The following is a 21,126-nucleotide window of genomic DNA, read 5'->3' as shown; positions in this document are numbered from 1 at the left end:
TCTATATTTATCAACCAATTCATGCAACAGATTAAAAATGAGCATGAGCAAGGAGAGAGGAAATTAGCAGTTTTCTAAAGATTATGCATCCCTCTTCCTGGACATTCTTTTCTCTTCCCCATCATGTTCAGGATGGATATTGGGCAGCTAATGTTTGTGAAAAGAAACTTGGTTATATCTGCAAAAGGACACCTTTACCACAAGCTCCCAGGGAAGTGGAGATCATCGATCCAGGCTGTCAGAGGGTAAGTTTGATCTATAAAGGTCTATATTTAGCCTATTGGGTTTCATGCTCTTTAAAGTACTTTCTCTTCCCCCTATTGAGTAACTAGGGGGAAGAGAAAGTACTCTTTTGAAGGAGCCTGGTGTTTTTTTCCCTTAGCAAGCTGCTCATATATGTACAATTTTTATTATCATTAATTTTCAGATGCAAATCTACTCTGAATTCATTTTTCATTTATATTAATGCTTCCATCTCCTCCCTCTCTTTATAATGGAGTCCGGTTTCCCTCTCAGTAATAGATATACATAGACCGTTTTGGTTAACAAAAAGTCTTCACAACATCCTGTGTTTATTTAAGGCTCTTAACCCAATGAAATAACAAACATAGCACCCATCACAGGCCTCTCTGTCTCAAGTCTCAGATATTCTGTCTCTTCATAGTCTTTAGCATCAGCAACTAATAAGAAAAGGAAATCAATTCAAAGCAGAGAAGAATCTCCCTTCCCAGCTGTCTGGTTCAGATTCCTTATTTGTGGGCTGCCTGGCTGGACTTTGAACATCCCCAACAGGTGATATGGTTCCTAGTCAGCAAACTTAGCAAGTCTCACCTGCCCAAAAATCCACCTGTTTACTATATGCTGGTTTGGGGTAAGCCTCTGTCGTAGACTCAGGAGGAACAAACCTAGGCTGGATCACAAAGGGTCCTTCATTGAATTCTGAAGAGCCAGTGTAATCAGATATTGGTAGCTCTGGTTCTATGTGAATAATTTAAATCATTTTTGTATTTCAAGGTTTTAGAGGCCACAGTTCTTGAGCTACATAGACATAATTTCCCTCTGAGCCGAGCAAAGTCAGCGTCTTTGTTCTTCTGGGGCGTGCGTAACCAAGCCTGCAAATCAGTGTAAGGCCATCCTGATCAGGAAAGATAATCTTCCACTCCAGGAAAATCATACCAACATAAGAGGAGGAAAAGATGAGCCAGGTGCAAGCTGCCCTTGGCAGACCTCCCAGCATCATCCCCTGAGTAACAATACTGATCTCTGTAGAGGCAGGGAGCTTCCTTTTGTTAAATAACAGCCCTGCCTATGTGTGGTGATCACAGTCTCTTCTGTTTTCTCAACTGAGCTTCATCAATCGATTTCACTTTAATATGTATTTATATGTTAAAGGGCAGAACAGAATCTATATGTTAATCTGTCAAGAACTCATGTGTTTGCATCATGTTTGTCACAGGGCTGGAAAAGACATGGATTTCACTGTTATTTGGTTGGACACACATTTGTAACATTCTCAGAAGCAAATAAGACATGTGAAAGGAGCAATGGTTACCTAGCTACTGTGGAAGACAGGTATGAAAAATATCTTTTTTTCTACTTTTAAATTTGTGCTAATGATGGAAAAAGCTTTGAAGGTTTTACATTTTAAAATACTCTAGAACTTTTCTAGTGCTGAGCCAGATACAAAGGATCTACATAGAAAAAAATGAATGCCTATGTGCCTTGGGGTTTTCTATAGTCTCTGTCGTGGTAGTATCCGAGTGCTTCCCAGGTAAAATTAGATTTGCAGAGATGGTTCCTCATGGGCTAAATGGAGTCTTATGTTCTTCTTCATTTCCTGGTCATAGAAAGGCTTTATTAATTATTTATTTGCTTCTTTTTCCTTTCAGATCTCATTCTGACTTTTGAGGTTCTGTTTCTGCTTCTGTTTCTGATATTAACCATATCCAACAGCTCCATTATGACCTCACTTGCAAAGAAGAGACACTTCTGGGATTGGATTTTAACTTTCAAGTTTATATTTTGATTTGGTTTATTGAGATGGATACAGTGGTTTAAATTTGGTTTGACCATTCTTTCATATTGTTTTCATGCATGCATCTACTTCTGTGCATCTCCATACTTTTTTGGATGCTCTATCATTTCAGAAATCCCTTCTTATTCTTATCCAGGATTTTCAAATAACATTTTCTTACTGTTTACAGGTTTTCTTTCTTTTATTTCTTCTCATTGCTTAATCCAAGCATATATAAACTATGCTTCTTGGTCCAGATTTGGCTTGTGAGGGAAATGTAGTGCACACATCTTTCAGTCTTCAAAACTGCCTGTGTCTGACATGAGCCAACAGAATGTGTGTGTGACAAATGACCAAAATGTGGAACACCTTGTGTGTTGTACATTGTGTCATAATTGACCATTCTAATGATTTAAATTAACAATTGATGGATTCTAATGACTTTTAATGGTTTATCATTTTAATTTTAATTGACAGATTGTAATAGTTATAAATCTTTCTTTAAATTATTAGTCTAATTAGTTTGTATCTCCTTGAGGTGAAACATTTGAGCAAAAATATCAGGGGAAAAATATTTTTTTAGTAATAGTTCCTTGTAACAGGGTCAGCACCCACCTCTCGCGAGTGCCCCCTTGTGATCGGGTGGGAGCCTGCTGTTTCTTAGTTCTTGGAATGAGGTGGCACCCACCTCTCACAAGCAACTTCCCTGGCTAGTGGTTTCTTTGGAGGGTCTTCAGTGACTCAGCCCTCTGGCCGAATCTCTCATACTGTCTATAGGTGGAACAGCATGAACAAACCCTTTCTGGGGTATACAGTGTTTACTTTCCACAAAAGCTTCCTTGCTGGACACACTGCCCTCTATACCAGTTCAACAGGGCCCAACAAGGTACCCTCCATTGGTATGTCCTTTTCGGCAGCAACCCCACCCCCACACCGCTTAGTCTTTAACTAGACCAACAGGGCCCATCGTGGTACCCTTGCTTGGTCTGGCTAGGTTTTGGGCTCAGTCCTTGCTCAGTCCCCTCAGCCATCCAGGAGTTCCTTCTTAACACCCCTGGTCTTCAACAGCCCTCCGTGGGCTCAGCTTTGCCCTACCTGAGCTGTCTGTGGTCCTGCTGTACTTCCAGCTGGCCACGAACCTGGTTCTCTCTCTTCCAGCTCCAGGCAGCAACTGACTGCTTTGTCTCTGCTCCTTCTTTTTATATGGCGCTCCATCAGCCCCTCCAATTGGCTGCTTCCCCATAGCCATTGTAGGCCACCTGGAGGGCTTCTCCTCTTCTCTTTTCTGAGGCAGAGTGGGGCAGGCCTGTGAGGCCTCCAGCAGAGGACCTCTGGACATAGTCCAGCCCATCACATTCCTTTATTAAAAATCAGAGGATAAAGGTTTTTGGGGTCTCTCTCAGCATATGATCTCTATTTCCTAAGGCAGTGGTAGCCCCAAAATTTAAACAACAAAACAAAATGCCACATATAAGGAGCTAATAGACAGCAGCTCCACCATGACCATACTAGGATCTGCCTCTGCCTTCTCCCTTCTAACTCTCAGACAAATGTATAATGTCTTATATTGTGCAGGAGGAGAAGGAATCATTCCAAATTATTAATAGGCCATAACTGTCATGCTTCCTTTCTGGTGTCAGCAGCTGAATTTGTTCAAAGTATAAATTAATAGATTTAAACCAACCATTCTATCAACTTTTAATTTTTTTATCAAGTTTTCCATTCTGAATGATTTCATTAAAAAGAAAAGCCATGATTAAATCTTAGTTTTGAAACATTATTTTCCTTAACAGAAATGAACAAGCCTATCTGATTAGTCTGATTGGGCTAAGGCCTGAAAAATATTTCTGGATAGGTCTTTCAGATGTAGAGGAACAAGGGACTTTCAAGTGGACCGATGGTGAAGCAGTTCTGTTCACTCATTGGAATTCAGCAATGCCTGGTATGCACTGCAGTGCTGTGCAATATGTGCTGTCTGTGGTTTTAGTATGTGTTAAGACTGAATATTGAAATTCCCATGAATTTCCACTCTCCATCCTCTGGTGGATTAGACAGGATTCAACCTCTTCTGAATTCTTGCAGGGGAGTAAGGAGCAGGCTAGCCACATGAAGATTAGTGGGCTGCTACTCTCTGTCTTGTGTAGTTGTGAAAGCAGGGGCTTTGAAGGTCTAGAGACAATACTAAGCAGGGGTTGAAGGGACCTCAACGTTTTCAGAACTTTATCACAGCATTAATGGTTGACATCGTTCATCAAACTCGGGGGGAGGGATAGCTCAGTGGTTTGAGCATTAGCCTGCTAAACCCAGGGTTGTGAGTTCAGTCCTTGAGGGGGCCATTTAGGGAACTGGGGTAAAAATCCATCTGGGGATTGGTCCTGCTTTGAGCAGGGGGTTGGACTAGATGACCTCCTAAGGTCCCTTCCAATCCTATGATTCTATGAAAATTAGTGCTGGACATAAGTGGCCAAACAATTAGACCTATAGGGTGCTCATTTGAGAAATGAAGTAACAGCAAATATATAGATTATTAGATTAAAAACAGTCACACTAGGGTGGGAAAAAGTGACTATCAGTGTTCACATTTTGTGAGTTTTCTCACCATCTGGCAGAGATCGGCTCATGGGATTTGTTAATGTACCTGTGCTACTGTTCTGTGTATTCCTGTGACACATGGAACCGAGACCCAGGTTTTTAAAAGTATGTAGGCATTGTTGCACTCAGTGTTGCAACACCTAATGGATTAGAAGCCTAAATCTTACTTTCAAAAGGGATTTAGGCACAGTTAATGGAATTTAGGCTCCTAAGTGCCTAAATCCCTTTTGACAATAAGTCTTTGCCTTCTAGGTGACTTATATATTGCAATGCTGAGCACAGCAATGCCTATATACCTTTAAAAATCTGGACCCAAGTGACTTTGCATCTGCATTAGAATTTCCATCCTTTGGCTTATAGAAAACAAACCCAAATAGGAATGGAAACAGAAGTTTAATTTCTTTGAGATAAATATGTAATTTTTAATTTAGGTTTCTAAAATTTCTTTCATGAAGGAGGAAAGTCGGGCTGTGTTGCCATGGGAACTGGAATTGCGGCTGGATTATGGGATGTTCTTAGTTGTGAGAACACAGCAAAATTTCTCTGCAAACAGTGGGCTGACGGTGTGACACATCCTCTGATTCCACTAACAACTCTTGCCCCCACATGCCCTGAAGGCTGGGATTCAAGCAATTTTATTAGCTCATGCTTCAAAGTAAGTATTAAACTTTCCTGCCTCATTCACTACACACTGTCCATCCAATGCACTGAAAGTTAAAATCTGCTCTCAGTTGTTCCCTAACCTGCATTGTGTAGCGAAATGCGCACTTTTTAGAGATTCCATTTCGCAACACTATTGTCAACGCCAGGTATTGGAAAATTATGAGTCCGGGTTCCAAGAAATCATGATATTGGCTTAAAATCATGAGATTTTTTAAAAAAAAATATTGGGTTCTTTTTTATATTGTTTTCAGGCTTTTCCCCTCAACCATGAGGGCTTGAAACATACTTTTCTCATTTAAAATGAAAGCTGAGATTCTCAGCTAATCGAATTGTGTGGAACTTCCCCGGTATACCTGGGCAAGCATAAAGAGTAAACAAAGCTGAGGTTAAGCTCTTACTCTTCAGGGACTATGCAATTCTGTTATATTGTGTCACACTCAAATTCTTATTTATTTATTTGGATTACCATTTATGAGATCAAATACTTTCCTACTGCTGAGACCTCTTCCCTTAGACTTAAATAACCTTAATTATGGGCTCAGTCCTGCAAGGTTAAGCACATACTTAATTTCTTTGCGGAGTTAGGGCCAGAGTGCTTAGAACCTTGCGGATGAGCCCTCCATCCACATCTCCCTTTCGCTCCCATTACTTTGGGTTTTGCTCCTGTCATTTCTCAGTAATCTCCTGATTTTCACCCCCCCCCCCCGGATATTTAGATATAATCACTCTATTTTTCTTCACCAGTTTCAGTGGTCAGAGCTCCTGTTAAGTTATACAAACTAGCTTTTTCCCTCTCTGTGTATTGTGACAGCTATGGGTCTTCTCAGTCCTCCCCTGTACTTTTGCTCAAACAAAGTGAAACAATGGACGCTAAGAATTAAGCATTCTATAATCCATATTCCAGGTGTTATTTACCTTCTGGATGTCCTTTTGATTTGGTTAGCTGGATTGTATGAAATCCCACTCCTGAGAAAGTAGCTGCATAGGGTGTTGTTTAATTTTATTACATAGGGAGGGTATTATTATATAGTAGCTTATTGTGATATATGTCCTCATTAGATTTTTGTGAGAGAAGGAAACCAAAAGAAATCATGGTTTGAAGCTGAAGATTTTTGTAGAGAAATAGGAGGACACTTGATCACTATCAACAGAAAAGAAGTAAAGCATTTAATATGGCAGATGGTTCTGTGAGTATTTACAAAATTATTTATTCTTTCACTTTAATGGCATGTATAAGAAGAATAACAAAAACACTCTTGTATTCATTCTGAAAGGGTTAATTTCAAGTAAATATCTGTTCATTATATCTTTATCATTATACCCCATTTATTTTTAATTACTGTATTTAAAATAAACCCCAAGAATTTGGGTGTAACAGGAATCTCAGAATTCAGGAACTTGATGTGCAAATGTTTGTGTATGGGTTGGAGACTTCTAAAAGTGATACAGAGTTCATTTATGATGATATATTAAATTTACAAACAATTGGAAGAGCTTTATATCCTGACTATGAAAAGTTGTTGGTGGTTGTTAGGATGTTTTTGTTTTTTGTTTTGTTTTGTTTTGCAGATGTAAATGCTAAAATTGGGCATCTAACTGCATGACTGTGCCCACAAATCAGGTAGTTAGACCTCTAACTGCTAGCATGCGCAGATGTCAAAATGTGTCCACAAAAATCGAGGTTGCTGTGAAACTTCTTTCAAAACCAGGCCACTTAAGTGTGGCTGTATTCTGAAAAGTAACTCTATATAAATTATACAAAGTCTCAATATCTGGTGTTTCCCAGTGAATTCATATCAAAGGCTCTCATTGGCATATAAAAGATGGTGGTTTTGTTTGTTTTTTTCTTGTTGTTTAAATTGCCAGGCAATGGTGTACTATAAACTTATTTTTCCAATAGATTTAAGAGTGATTTACAAGTGGGAAAGGGACTTTTTGACACTTTGTCCATTTTAGTTTTATATATAATAATATGTAGGATGTATTTGTTTTTTAATTTGCTTTTTTTTTTCATTTTTGTTTTGCTTGGTCATCTGTCTACCAATAGATAGATTAGAGATTCAGATCTTGTCTACCCTTTTTTCCTGGAAGAATCTATGGCTTAGTGTGGCTATAAGATCTTTGGGTCAGGAACTCTTTCCTGTGATGTGTTTATACAATACCGAGCACAGGAGGCCTTGATCTCAGTCTGGGACTGTATCTACTGCACTAGAAATAATAATGAGTATCATGAAAGTGAAACCTAAGCATTGAGAAAAAGATTTTTAGTTAGTTAAATTGTTTTACAATTCTTTATTTTTGTTTTAATTTTTGTTGAAATCTCTTAACCCAAACTCTTGACATACAGTTGAGAGAAAAGATCTCTGAGAAAAGCCCGCACCCCTAACCACTTTGAGAGAGGGCTGAGATAGCTCCCTCCCACTTCTCTGGTCCTTCAAGTTGTTCTCCATCAAACACAAGGATGACAAATATTTATATTCCTAGTGGGCCTGATGATCTGCTGCAGTCAAGATCTACTTGGTGTGGTAGACAGGAAGCACCATCAGTAGCTGATTATGACACTCTGATCATTGGGCCAGTTCTGTGGTGACTGCTAGTGGCTATTCTAAACTCTACCAGCTGGTAATGGTTCACAAGGAATTGTCTATCAACTCAGAATTGTCAGAGACCAGCATGCCTTGACCAAATCCCTCACATGGAAACTGTGACAGGTTTAGGGTAGGAGCTGGTTCTATGTCCTCTGGAGAGATGGGGCTGTTTTTCTCCTACTGGAGTAGCACAGAGTGGAATATGGGCCAATATGTCTATGATAGAAAACAAGGAGAAAACACTTTTCCGAGAGAAATACATCATTGTACATCATGAAGAAAGGCAAATGGTTATAAACACATTTTCTTCCTTTACAGGTTCCTTTTATGATATAATTTTATAGAGATTTCAAAATTTTTGAACTACTATAAGTTCTAAAACATCTTTTGTATAAAGGGCTTATATCATTGCCCTATTATATACAACCACATATCTAATCATATACTATATTTTAGGGACAAAGGATTTATCTTTCAGCATTTCTGGATGGGTTTGATTTACTTGAATCCTGATGAAGGATATACCTGGATTGATGGTTCTCCAGTGAGTATATTAGTTGTTAGACAATCATTGCCTTTCTGGCTTATATAATATCTTTTTTGTAATCTTTTCTGAGCCTTTTCTTACTCCCTTCCCATTCCCTCCTAAACTTTCATACCCAGTTCCATAGAAGCACTCTCTGTCACTGCACTAAACAAGTGCAGTGGTTCAGTCTTCACAGAGGCTACTATGGAAGAAAAGAATCACTTCATATCTTCCGCCCCAGCCACACAATCGTAAAACAGGAGCATATGCAATCTGAATCCCATGATACATTCAAACTGGAAAATGGCTTCCATCGCCCATGTTCTAGTGGCCTTCCCTGCTGCTTCATATTATATGAGCATGGATATCAATTTGGAAGGAAGATGTGGGAGAAGGGAGCCTTCATAGATTCATAGATTCATAGATTATAGGACTGGAAGGGACCTCGAGAGGTCATCGAGTCCAGTCCCCTGCCCGCATGGCAGGACCTTGATGGTTAATAGGTTGATATATGTGGATCAAAGACAGTTATAATGTCCCACTAGGTCAGCATTACCCCTCAGACCAACCTGCTTCCAACAGGGCCTATTCGTGTCTGAGGTTGGACCATCAAAACTAGTCTGCCACCTCATGGAAGTGAGAATAGGCCCTGACCTCAGCCTGGAGATGATAAACTGACTTTGACATAGGTAAAATAGAGTGCTTCTATAGAGGTGGACTACACTTCCTCTGATTTTACACCATTTTACAACCCCACCTTTGCACCCCTGAGTAATAGTTATCAACTAGTTGATGAAGAGGAGTAGATATAATTTCTTCAGCCCATCAGCTATATCAGTGTGTATATAGTACAAGGTGCTCATCTCCCTCTGTACAAGGGCTGAGCTTATTGGTTCCACAACACTTCTTGCTCCTACTGGCCTCAGAAATGAAACACTTGGAAGGATCAACCCTTGAGGCTTTTTGACAATGCAGTTCACAACTATAGAAGTAACTAGTAATAGAGCTATATTTCCACCATAGGTGATTTATGAAAACTGGAATGAAGAAGAACCCAATAATGACAAAGGAATTGAACATTGTGGAACATTTGAAGGAAGTCCAAAAATGCAGTGGAATGACTTGTATTGTGAACATTTACTTAATTGGATTTGTGAAATAAAAAAAGGTAGGACTACTGATCTATTTAATTAGAGCAATATAAACAAAGTACAGTCAGTTTGTTGGGCTAACTAAAATTAAAAATAGGCGTGACACTGAGAATCACTCTTTGTTTGAAAGCACAGGAAGGGAACACAGTAGATAAAGAGCAAGGACATGAATTCTGATCTTGTAACTAAATACAGGGATACAGAAGATGAAAAAAGCTCCCTTGTATTTTATCTGTGGCCTTAGCTCACTATCCCATATATTGAAAAGGCTTGCAGTGCAAGGATGCCTCTCTCTTTAAGAGGAGTATCTCTCTTATCTCCTCCCTTTATCTGGATCCATTTTGTCCAAAGGAGAGCTGGAAGGCAGGAGGTATAGAGCTTCAATTTCCTTGAGCAAAAGTAGCTGTTTTATATTGTCTGAGAATATAATAAAAGTGAATGAACCAGTTGGTGTAAAAATCACTTGTTTTGACAAGGAGGAAAAAATAAAGGTTGATGTAGCTTACACCAACATTGTCCAAGGGGCAGGGCTCTCAGCAGTAGAAAATCCGCAAAAGGTCATTGTGGCAACATGATTGACCCCAAAGCCCACTTTGTCATGTGGCTCACAGGCTGCCCCAATGTTACTCACACTCTAGCAAAACCCAAAAGTGAATGGTACCATGAGGTGCTGTTTCCCTGGGAATGCAGGGATTGGGAGAAATAAGGGTTATAGGAATAAATGACTGACATTGAAACATACTAAATAAAATAAATATTTAGCTTATTTCGACCCTCTGCCTAATTTTCCTTCCCTCCCCTCCCCAGTTGTGGGTAGAATTTCTGCCCCCTCTCCCCAGTTGAGTATTTGAGTACATAAGCAGAGGGCCTGGGCACCAGAACCTGTCTGAACGAGAAGAGAGGGGCAACATCATCCGTGGTACAGAGATATCTTCGAGGCAAGTTTGAAAGCACCTACTACCCATGTCCCTAAACTAAAAGGAACGCTGGGGGCACACAAGAAACTGGCTAAGGGTGAGGTGAGGGATGGCAGCAGCTGCCCCCAGGCAATGAAACTTCTGAACCCTTGAGGTCCATCCTGACAGACTATTCTGGAACACCAGGAGATGTACTGGACTGTCACTTTAAAAACCATTTGTCATTTGATTAATCAAAGTTATCTTTCTAGTAAATTACTCATGACTCGGATGTCATCAGAATATTGGCTTCTGTGCACCAACTGACAAAGCACATCCTGTGCAGCCCCTTTTTAGCATTTTGAATGCTATGTTTTGGTTGGTATCTGTTTATCTGTTCTCAACAAGGCTTGTGAGGAGGATTTGAGAAACTGTGGGTGGAAGCCCTGATCAGTTCATCTTCATCTTGGACAACCTTTCAGAAATAAAATGAAAAGAAGTAAACGTTGTTATGAATAAGTAGTATTATTCTATCACTTTTGGATCTCTGCAGAGAGAGGTTAGCAGTTCTGTTAGCAGTTCCTGGATTTTGTAACGTTTAACTCTTTTGCTTGGCCTCGGTGTGACCAAGGGACTGTCTTTTGTACGATACAATATTGCTCACGCAGTGTCTTAACATACTGTTCCATAGGGAAGGGATTGTAAAAATATATAAACTAGCGTATTGATATTATATTTTGTAAAATCACCATTATTATTTCTATTGCAGCACTGCCAGGGGAACTGAAACATAAATATAGGGCGAGCCCATAAACGGCAGAGATGTTAGAACTCTGGGACTCAGCACCCTCTTTTCACACAGTGCTATCTTCAGTAACACAACACTCTAAACCAATGTCAGTTGTAAATTGAAAGCCAAATTCACCAGTATGCTTTAGCTGCTTTGCACTGCTTTAGCAATGTGAAGCACATGTAAACTCATCTCAATTAATCAGGGGCACTCTGGGTATTTTGCCCTGGCAAATCACCCTTAAAAGTTAAAACCAAGAAAAATTTATTTTAGGTTGCTACTGCATATCTTCAACTCAATGGAAACATCCTCTTTGGGTTCCTTGGTTACTGTTCATGTATGAGATTCTGAGTAATTTTTAAAAATGAGACAAAAAAAACCCAACTAGGTTAAGATGGAGCTAAGGATAGGAGAACTTTAGAGTAATTTAGAGAAATTAGATTTCAGGGATATTGTCATTGTGTTCAAACCAAGCATTACAAATCCAGGAAATTCAGACTTCAGGTCACACTTAAAAGAAATCCAAATATGATAAAGTTGGAAAATGCACAATTAAGGCACCTAAACAACCTTAACTCTTTCCTGTAATGTCACCATGTGGGGAAAAATATGAAAAAATCTAAAATAATTATAAATCGCTTTTATCTTTATCAATGACCACAAACAATATTGTATGCCATCACTACAGGGCAAACTTAAGGCTATTTGACTGTTAGAACCCAAATTGAAGCAATAGCCTAAAGTTCCTCATTCATACTGTTTCATAAAATCTTCCCCTCAAACAAAATCAGAGAAGAAAGGAGGAAAGGTAACAGCAGTAATAATGGCCTTTGCGCAACCCCCCCACAAGGCATACTGAAGAAAGAAGAATTTTCAATGGGCCAGACCTGGGGCAAGGAACAGGATGGTTTCTTCCTCATTGCCCACTTTCTAACTAGGGCATTAGAACTGTTCTAACTGTGAGAATTTCTGTTAGAGCCAGACTTTGGGGGTCTATGTAAAACTAGCCCTTATAACCAGTGCTTAATTTGTACCAGGGGCTTGCTTGCACTGAGCCTCGGCACCTCTAGGCGTGGCAGTTTAGTCCCTGCACCTTTGGGCTTACTGCATCAATTATGAATATAAAAAAATTGCTTGAGCCCCGGCACCTCTTTCATTACAAATTAAGCACTGCTTACAATCTATCCTCCTGAGTCAGGCTTTGCATCACCTCCGTCCCACTCTGCCACTTTGTCTGCCTCCTTGTTACTTTCTCAAACAATCACCTCCATGGCTTCTTCCACACTGTCCTCTCTGCTTGGTTTGACTTCCCTGAACTCATCTGTAAGGTGCCTACCCTCTCTCTCTTTAAATTTCTCTTAAAACCCCACTTTTCTAACACAAACCAAACCATCAAGATAGCACGAGTCAGTGAGGACACAGAGAATTACTTGTAATATTTATGAAAAATCAGTGTCATGAATCCTCATGTCTGGTTTGCACCGGTGTACATGGCAGCATCACTGCTGACACAGGCCTGCAATGACTTGCTCTGACCCCTACCATATCGTAGAATGTTAATGAAATAATTAATTTCTGTCTAAGTAGGAACATTGAGGGTCTGAACACATAGATTTCACCTAAGGCAATATATTTTAGAGCACATTTAAAAGTAGCATACAAAGTGCATACTTATTGCAACCCAGTACTTGCTAGGGACATGTGTGTTTTCTTCAAATGTAACTATTCAATGATATTATTCTAAATGATAAATATATTTTATGTTAGTCTTGTGAAGTTAATGACAAAAACCTGTGCAGTGCATAAGATAATGCTCGATTCCTTTTTTTCCTGCAAGTCGTTGTCATTAGCTACTGCACAAAATCAATTTCCTTGAATGAGTGTTTGAGACAAAGCTCATGCTGATATTTTGTTTTACAGGCATTCCATTAAAACCTGAACCAAGTACTAAGTTTGGTAGGTATTTTTCCCTCTTGCCAGAAAAAAATATAACTGTATGATGAGAACATGTACAGTACAGATACCGCATATGTCACTTTATTTATCTTTCAGATTATAAAGTCACTGATGATGGATGGGTTATCTATGAAGACAAGCAGTACTACTTCAGCACAGAAAATGTCCATATGGAGAAAGCTTGGGATATTTGCAAGAAGAAGTTTGCAGATCTTGCTGTCATTGACAGTGAAAGTGAAAGGAAATTTCTATGGAGATATGTAAGAGCCAGACATATTGATTCAAAAATATGTTCAATATAGTGTTCATAGACACCTCACGCTCTGCTTCCAAAACTTTGGAGAGAATGCAGAGTCCCTTCAGACCCGCACCACATCTCATCAGGAGTTAATTATACAATAGAACCAGCATGGTTAATTCATTACATTTACATTTGTACCTACATTAGCTTCTTAACAGCCAAATTGCAGTGCAAAATAATAATTTCCAAACTCCGCTGCTGTTCCACTTGTAAGGTTCAAAAGTTCCAAAGATAATAGGAGTTTGGACTGAGTCAGGCATGCAGGATAGGGCCTTAATGGCCTAATGAAACACCATCTGATGTTGAGGTGAGTGCTTCAGGCATGAGATGCAGCAAAGCAGTTGAGAAAATAAAGGCAACGATCCAGAGAAAAACACTGGCCCACAATCTTATTTTAGGATTTTATTTACTTTTGGTGAGTAGAGAGAAAGTATGTGAATGCTGAGGTGGTAGAGAGGAAGATACTGCCCCAGGCTGTATTATCTTGTCTGTCTGAGCTCTGCAGAGTTGAGGAGCAGAGAGATGATGTGCATTCCTGTCCTTTTCTATACATGCCTCCCACCCTCACTCTTCCTGGCTTTACTTGCTATCCACAGCATGGATCCTGGATCCGTGCTCTGTGCCCCCTGGGATCCAAAGAAGGGGAAAACAGCACCGCAAAGGTGGCTGAGCCCCTTCTAGTTTTCTGCTCAGTATAAAAGATAAATGGTTTTAAATTAGTGTAATCTCTTCATGTTTTAGATTTACACTAAAAACAGAATGAATTCATATTTCATTGGCCTAACTGTCAGCTTTGATCAAAAATTTAGGTAAGTAAAGAAGCAACTTTAAAGTGTGTAATGAATGACTGCTCTTTAGCACTGCAATATTTGAGTTTCTTAGGTATTCCATTTCCAGGTTTGCTAACTTTTGTGAAAATTTACTCTAACTTAGTTTCAGCAGAAAAGTCTGTGTGAAAATGGTTTTCCAGTGTTATAAAAACAAAATCTTTTCTTTTCCAATTTCTGAATTTTGGGGGGAAATGTGAGCAAGTCAAATCCATGTGTTAAATTTCATCAATTTATTTGTTTTGTTTGTATTATGTAAAGTTGTTCCTCCAAAAGATGCTACACTCTGCAGGTTCTCATTCTTGGGATTTGTGCCCCTTGCTATGGGCATATTTAGTGTGAAAAGTGTGGTTTCCATTTTTCCAAAAAGGACAATCATATTGTCTACATCTACTCTTCATTTCATGATCGTCTCCCATCAGTTCAACAGGAAACAAGGGCAGTCTGCAGCCTGGGAGCAGACAGCTCTCTGAGGATCACCAGTGGGCCACAGTTTGAGAATTACTGTTTTAGAAACATTCTTGGAAAGGGTTTTCTGGAGCAGATGGGAGGGGAGGAGAGGCATTGCCAATGCCAGCTCCCTCGCCCTCACTGGAGCATTAAGAGGAGGGGAGGTCAAATGAGCTGCTATAAATAAGTTCATTCTTCCACACCAGCATGCCAAGTAGAAAGAAAGCAAATGAAGACCAAATGTGCAGTGATACGCTCCCACCCCAGCACTAAAATATTGAGGGAACAAGGGGATCACTGGATCACTGAGAGCTTGAGGTTTCAGGCTTTCTCAGCTTTTGGGGAAGGGCCTGAATTTTACTATATGTGGCTGTACTAGTAAAATGGAACAACAACAAGGTTCTGACCTATAAGTGATACCAATAAATAATAATAATAATAATAATGAATAAAGACAATGTCCGCTAGTTGATGCGCAGGGCTTTCACCATGTAACTCCCACTATCGCAAATGGTATTTCTCTTAATTTTTTTGCCAAATGACTCCTGTAATGCTAAAACAATTATAAGGCTAGATATCCAGTAGCTACTGTCATACTATCAGAGGGGTAGCTGTGTTAGTCTAGATCTGTAAAAAGCAACAGAGAGTCTTGTGGCACCTTTAAGACTAACAGATGTATTGGAGCATAAGCTTTCATGGGTGAATACCCACTTCCTCAGACGCATGTCATACTGTTTCTTTTAGCTGGCTGGATGGAACCCCAGTGAACTATGTAGCCTGGGCCCCAAATGAACCCAACTTTGCAAATAATGATGAAAACTGTGTGGTCATGAACAAAGATTTTGGTGAGTAATGGGACAATATTTTTGGATAAATGTTAAGGAATGAGTTGTGAGAGGGGTGGGGTGGAGCTGTTACTCTGTATGCCTCCAAAGAAATCTCAATTCTGTTCATAGAATCATAGAATATCAGGGTTGGAAGGGACCTCAGGAGGTCATCTAGTCCAACCCCCTGCTCAAAGCAGGGCCAATCCCCAGACAGATTTTTGCCCCAGATTCCTAAATGGCCCCTTCAAGGATTGAACTCACAACCCTGGGTTTAGCTGCCCAATGCTCAAACCCCACTGAGCTATCCCTCCTGCCCCAAAAAATGGAGATATTGTATCTCCTAGAACTGGAAGGGACCTTGAAAGGTCATTGAGTCCAGCCCCCTGCCTTCACTAGCAGGACCAAGTACTGATTTTGCCCCAGATCCCTAAGTGGCCCCCTAAAGGACTGAACTCACAACCCTGGGTTTAGCAGGCCAATGCTCAAACTACTGAGCTATCCCTCCCCCCTTGTCAGCTTGTTTTACTGACAATGTCGGAGACTCACCATTCTGAGGGTGATACTACAAATGTCAATCTCCTAAAGTGATTTTCTCTATTTAACTTATTTACAGGCTTTTGGAATGACATAAACTGTGGTATTAAAAATGCCTTTATCTGTGAAAGGCACAACCGTTCTTCTCACTCAGAATTTGCTTCAATAGCACCTTCTCCTCTGGGAGGATGTCCTGAAACCTGGCTTTTGTTTAATAATAAGGTACAGTAACAAACATCTACAGTATTTCAGGGAAATTAAATATGGTACAAATGAATTATTATTTTATCTTATATATCATTCTATACAGAAAGCTGCATTCTATCTGGATGGTTGGGCCATTTTGATGATGTCATACTCACATTTAAATCTCTAATGAATTAATTTAACAGAGGAGTAATTTTTGTATCTGTTAGTAGGCCTAAACCAAAGTTATCTTTCTTTTTTCTGCTATTTGGGTTTGTTTTAGACAAGTTTAGTGAATGAAAATACCAGCTGTTCTATTGAGCAGAAAGTCTAAACAGTTTTCTGAATGAGGGTGAACTGGAAAAAATGCAGTAGGTCCACTTTAAATAAATAGCAGGACATCTGAATGTTGTCATCTTAAATATCAGCAAACTAATAGCTGACAAGGAAAACAAATATTTTAACCTTCTTGTGCAAATACTACTTTGTTCCTGTGCTGTGGTAAATGGAAATACACATGACCACAAGAACATGAAAATAAGGAACTACTCCCCTTATGTAAAGGAGAAGCTGTGGATGTGGTATACCTAGTCTTTAGTAAGGCATTTGATACAGTCTCGCATGATATTCTTATATATAAACTAGGCAAATACAATTTAGATGGGGCCACTATAAGGTAGGTGCATAACTGGCTCGATAACCATACTCAGAGAGTTGTTATTAATGGTTCCCAATCCTGCTGAAAAGGCATAACAAGAGGGGTTCCTCAGGGGTCTGTTTTGGGACTGGCTCTGTTCAATATCTTCATTAACGACTTAGATATTGGCATAGAAAGTACGCTTATTAAGTTTGCAGATGATACCAAACTGGGAGGGATTGCAACTGCTTTGGAGGACAGGGTCATAATTCAAAATGATCTGGACAAATTGGAGAAATGGTCTGAGGTAAACAGGATGAAGTTTAACAAAAACAAATGCAAAGTGCTCCACTTAGGAAGAAAAAATCAGTTTCACACATACAGAATGGGAAGAGACTGTCTAGGAAGGAGTACGGCAGAAAGGGATCTAGGGATTATAGTGGACCACAAGCTAAATATGAGTCAACAGTGTGATGCTCTTGCAAAAAAAGCAAACATGATTCTGGGATGCATTAACAGGTGTGTTGTGAGCAAGACACGAGAAGTCATTCTTCCGCTCTACTCTGCGCTGGTTAGGCCTCAACTGGAGTATTGTGTCCAGTTCTGGGCACCACATTTCAAGAACGATGTGGAGAAATTGGAGAGGGTCCAGAGAGGAGCAACAAGAATGATTAAAGGTCTTGAGGACATGACCTATGAAAGAAGGCTGAAAGAATTGGGTTTGTTTAGTTTGGAAAAGAGAAGACTGAAAGGGGACATGATAGCAGTTTTCAGGTATTTAAAAGGGTGTCATAAGGAGGAGGGAGAAAACTTGTTCACCTTAGCCTCTAAGGATAGAACAAGAAGCAATGGGCTTAAACTGCAGCAAGGGAGGTTTAGGTTGGACATTAGGAAAAAGTTCCTAACTGTCAGGGTAGTTAAACACCGGAATAAATTGCCTAGGGAGGTTGTGGAATCTCCATCTCTGGAGATATTTAAGAGTAGGAAAGATAAATGTCTATCAGGGACGGTCTAGACAGTATTTGGTCCTGCCATGAGGGCAGGGGACTGGACTCGATGACCTCTCGAGGTCCCTTCCAGTCCTAGAATCTGAATCTATAAGGGCAGAAAAAGAGGGAAGTAGCAAGTTTCATTAAGAAAAATATACCTCTTCAGTCAATGAGCACTCAGACAAATCAGGGAGATCACTTTTGTATCAGCATTACAGAAAGAGAGTCAGATCTTCCTGCTAAATATATACGCACTGAATGAAAAACCTTCTTCTCATTTTATGTCTAACTGGGTCACTGCCCAAACTATCCCTGAAACCAACTGAATGGGGAGATTTAGTTGTTCATTAAATTTACAAAAGATTGATTACCCAAGAGGTCAAAGCCTCAGCACGTGTAAATTGATACTGCTCCTTTCACGTCAAAGCTGGTTTACACTAGCTGAAATTTTTGGCCTAAGGACTCTATGCTAATGAGAGACGCAGACTTGAGAGTGATCTGGGAAAGTGGAAATGCCAAAGGCACTGTACACAAAGTTTGCTCCAGAGCAGACCCCTTTCTTATCCCTAAAGCAAACCTCCTAGAAATACTCAAATGTAAAATCCTCTGCTTATTTCTCTTAGACCATTCTTCTATTCCTTTGCCATTCCAAACAGTCCTTAGACAATAATATTTTCAAGAGATAAATAGCATTCATAATTTTTCAGTCTAAGTGACTTTCTTTTTCTGAATTTTAGCCACATTCATGAAGACGAGAATGTGTTCCATAAGAAAGCACAGTATGTGTCTCCTCTGTTACAGGCTCCATTTGAACTGAACGCAAAAACTTTGTCTACACTTGCAGCGGTGGCACATAGGGTACATGTAGCTGTATACCACAGTGAAAAGCAGCGGTGTGTAGGTCCATGTGGCAGCGAAAGGCTCTGGCAGTGGGGAGGCAGCTGGGAAAGGTTCCGGCAAGGGGAAGATGGGGGGAAAGGCTCTGGCAGCAGGGAGCTGCTGGAGTCTTTCCCACTGCTTCACTCCTGGTGGAGCCTTTCCCTGCTGTTGGAGTCTTTCTCTGTGGCTGGGAAAAGCTCTGTCAACAGGAAGGCAGAGGGACACTACGCTGCTTAAAAAAAAGCAGGGTAGGCATGGGGAGGTGCTGCTTGGGGGAGCAGAGAGCTGTGTAGGGGATATACCATAAGGTTCTGATGCGACTTTGCTCACCTAAGCAGTGCCCCACCGTCTACACTGCTTTTTATACCCAGGCCAGGGGGCATGCAGAGTCTGCTTTCTACACATGTCTATAAGTGTAGACATAACCAAAATGGCAGCTGCCTTCAGCATACAGCACATTCCTTGATCTTTAAAGGTTAAGTACATATAAAAGAAAACAGGTTTTATGATGATGATGATGTAAAAAACTAACTCTTATATAGCGGTTTTCTTCAGTAACTCTCAAAGCGCTTTGCAAGGGAAGTTAATATCATTATCCCATTCTTACAGGTCGGGAAACTAAGGCAAAGAGAGGTGAATTGATTTGCCTAAGGTCATCTAGCAGGCTAGCAGCAGAGCCAGGAATAGGTTTCCTAAATCCCAGTCCAGTGCTCTGTCCATTAGATCACAACTCTCTCCCGACTGACAAACAGCAACCACCAGGGTGCTGCCAAAACGGGCATGGATTTAACCCAGTCTTCATCGTATTGTTCAGTTCCTTCTCCCCTTTGGACATTGATTGTTACATTTCACCTTATCCTACAATTATTGCCTAACCTCGCTGATTAACTTGGACCAGACATAGTTCCTGCTTGGACGCTCTTAGAGAATTCACTCCTTCTAGCTCACCCCTGAAATCAATGTCCTTTATCAATAGACCTTCTATATAAATCATAAGTTCTTCTCCAACACTCATCTTGGATGGCCTGTTGGGGTGGAAGTACTGCACACCCTGCCAGCTCCACCCCTTTTTATCTGGCATTACAAACAGTCCCCCACTCTTTGAGCTCAGTATGCGTGTGCACTAGGACTGGGTCAAATCTCATGGTTTATTCTTTCTTGGGTACTTTACAGTAAAATGTCCTGTTTCCCCCCACAGTGTTATAAAATATTCGGCTCCAGTGAAGCAGAGAGATTGACTTGGCATGCTGCACGAAACACTTGCATAAAGTTAGGAGGAAACCTGCCTTCTATACATAATGAACAAGTGCAAGGTATAATATCTGGTCCCTTCGGTACTAGATGAGACATCTACCCATTTCTAACAATCATAAACGTAGTTTATGTAGCTGGAATTTTGAGGCTGCTCCAGTAAACTATGCTGCCTTTGTCACTAATAGTTAATATAAGAATTAATGAAAACTACTTTGAGAAAAATGTATCATACCTGCCTAACTTCCAAAGTTCGATGCTAGCATGCATCACCATAGTACCTGAGTGCCTTCTGTAACACATTATGCATAGGGTACTGAACAGCAGTTCCTAGTTGGGGGGTACAAATTACCTGTGTTGTGGCTGTACTATTTCTGTGTCCTCTCCCAAGGGGCTGTGGTTAGAGTTTTTAAACTGAAAACCTTTATTTGTACTTTTCCTAATTGAATCCTCCTATCTCTTTTAAGTTACTATTTTTGTAACAGACATTCCTTTCAATCTCACCATCAGGCAATTATTTAGAGTAATAAAATGTAGCATTTGCAAGTTTTTTTTAATTCAATACTTGAGCAGTAATTTTATTTTTAGTATTTTTTACCATTGTTCAAGTTTTGGGCATGCTGGTGTCTTCAGAGATTGGAGAAAGGGAATCCATTTTTGTAAAACATATACCTCTGGGTTTTTTGCAGCTTTCCTCACCTTCCATTTAAAGGATGTCATGGCTGAAACCTGGATTGGACTGAACGATATTAACATGGAGGGCCATTATCTTTGGACAGATGGGAGTTTATTTGACTATGCAAAGTGGGCCAGGAATTTCCCATTTAGAGATAGTTACATACGAGTTGACTGGACACTTGTTACACAGGAGGTAAACAGAACAAATATGACTAAACCACTGTAACCTGGGGCAGAGTCAAGCTTTATGCAACCAGTTCAACTTGTCTCTTATTGAAAACATTGACTGCCACGGAAGGCGGTACTGCAAACGGAGGGTTTAGGTTTTTTACATTGTCTCCATGTACTAGCAGTTCTGATTGCAAATCTTTTTTTTGCAGAAATCCAGAAC

The 21,126-nt window shown here is 40.1% G+C and overlaps 1 protein-coding gene across 2 annotated transcripts in view; it reads left to right on the top strand.

The window, feature by feature from the left end:
• LOC117872158 (macrophage mannose receptor 1-like) overlaps positions 1–21,126 on the top strand; it is a 53,740-nt gene that overhangs the window by 13,687 nt on the left and 18,927 nt on the right. For both annotated transcript variants that reach the window (XM_034760340.1, XM_034760338.1), the window contains exons 7-20: positions 132–245; positions 1,457–1,572; positions 3,808–3,956; positions 5,062–5,261; positions 6,329–6,456; positions 8,314–8,401; positions 9,407–9,551; positions 13,141–13,176; positions 13,273–13,436; positions 14,219–14,286; positions 15,499–15,599; positions 16,195–16,337; positions 20,005–20,119; positions 20,747–20,928. In XM_034760340.1, coding sequence (XP_034616231.1) covers positions 132–245; positions 1,457–1,572; positions 3,808–3,956; positions 5,062–5,261; positions 6,329–6,456; positions 8,314–8,401; positions 9,407–9,551; positions 13,141–13,176; positions 13,273–13,436; positions 14,219–14,286; positions 15,499–15,599; positions 16,195–16,337; positions 20,005–20,119; positions 20,747–20,928 — 1,749 coding nt within the window. The remainder of the gene's footprint in view (positions 1–131; positions 246–1,456; positions 1,573–3,807; positions 3,957–5,061; positions 5,262–6,328; positions 6,457–8,313; positions 8,402–9,406; positions 9,552–13,140; positions 13,177–13,272; positions 13,437–14,218; positions 14,287–15,498; positions 15,600–16,194; positions 16,338–20,004; positions 20,120–20,746; positions 20,929–21,126) is intronic.

The sequence above is a fragment of the Trachemys scripta genome, chromosome 2 (assembly GCF_013100865.1).
Source record: "Trachemys scripta elegans isolate TJP31775 chromosome 2, CAS_Tse_1.0, whole genome shotgun sequence".
Classification (NCBI taxonomy): Eukaryota; Metazoa; Chordata; order Testudines; family Emydidae; genus Trachemys; species Trachemys scripta.
The sequence above is the reverse complement of the archived record's forward strand: the minus strand, read 5'-3'. Positions and strand labels throughout refer to the sequence as shown.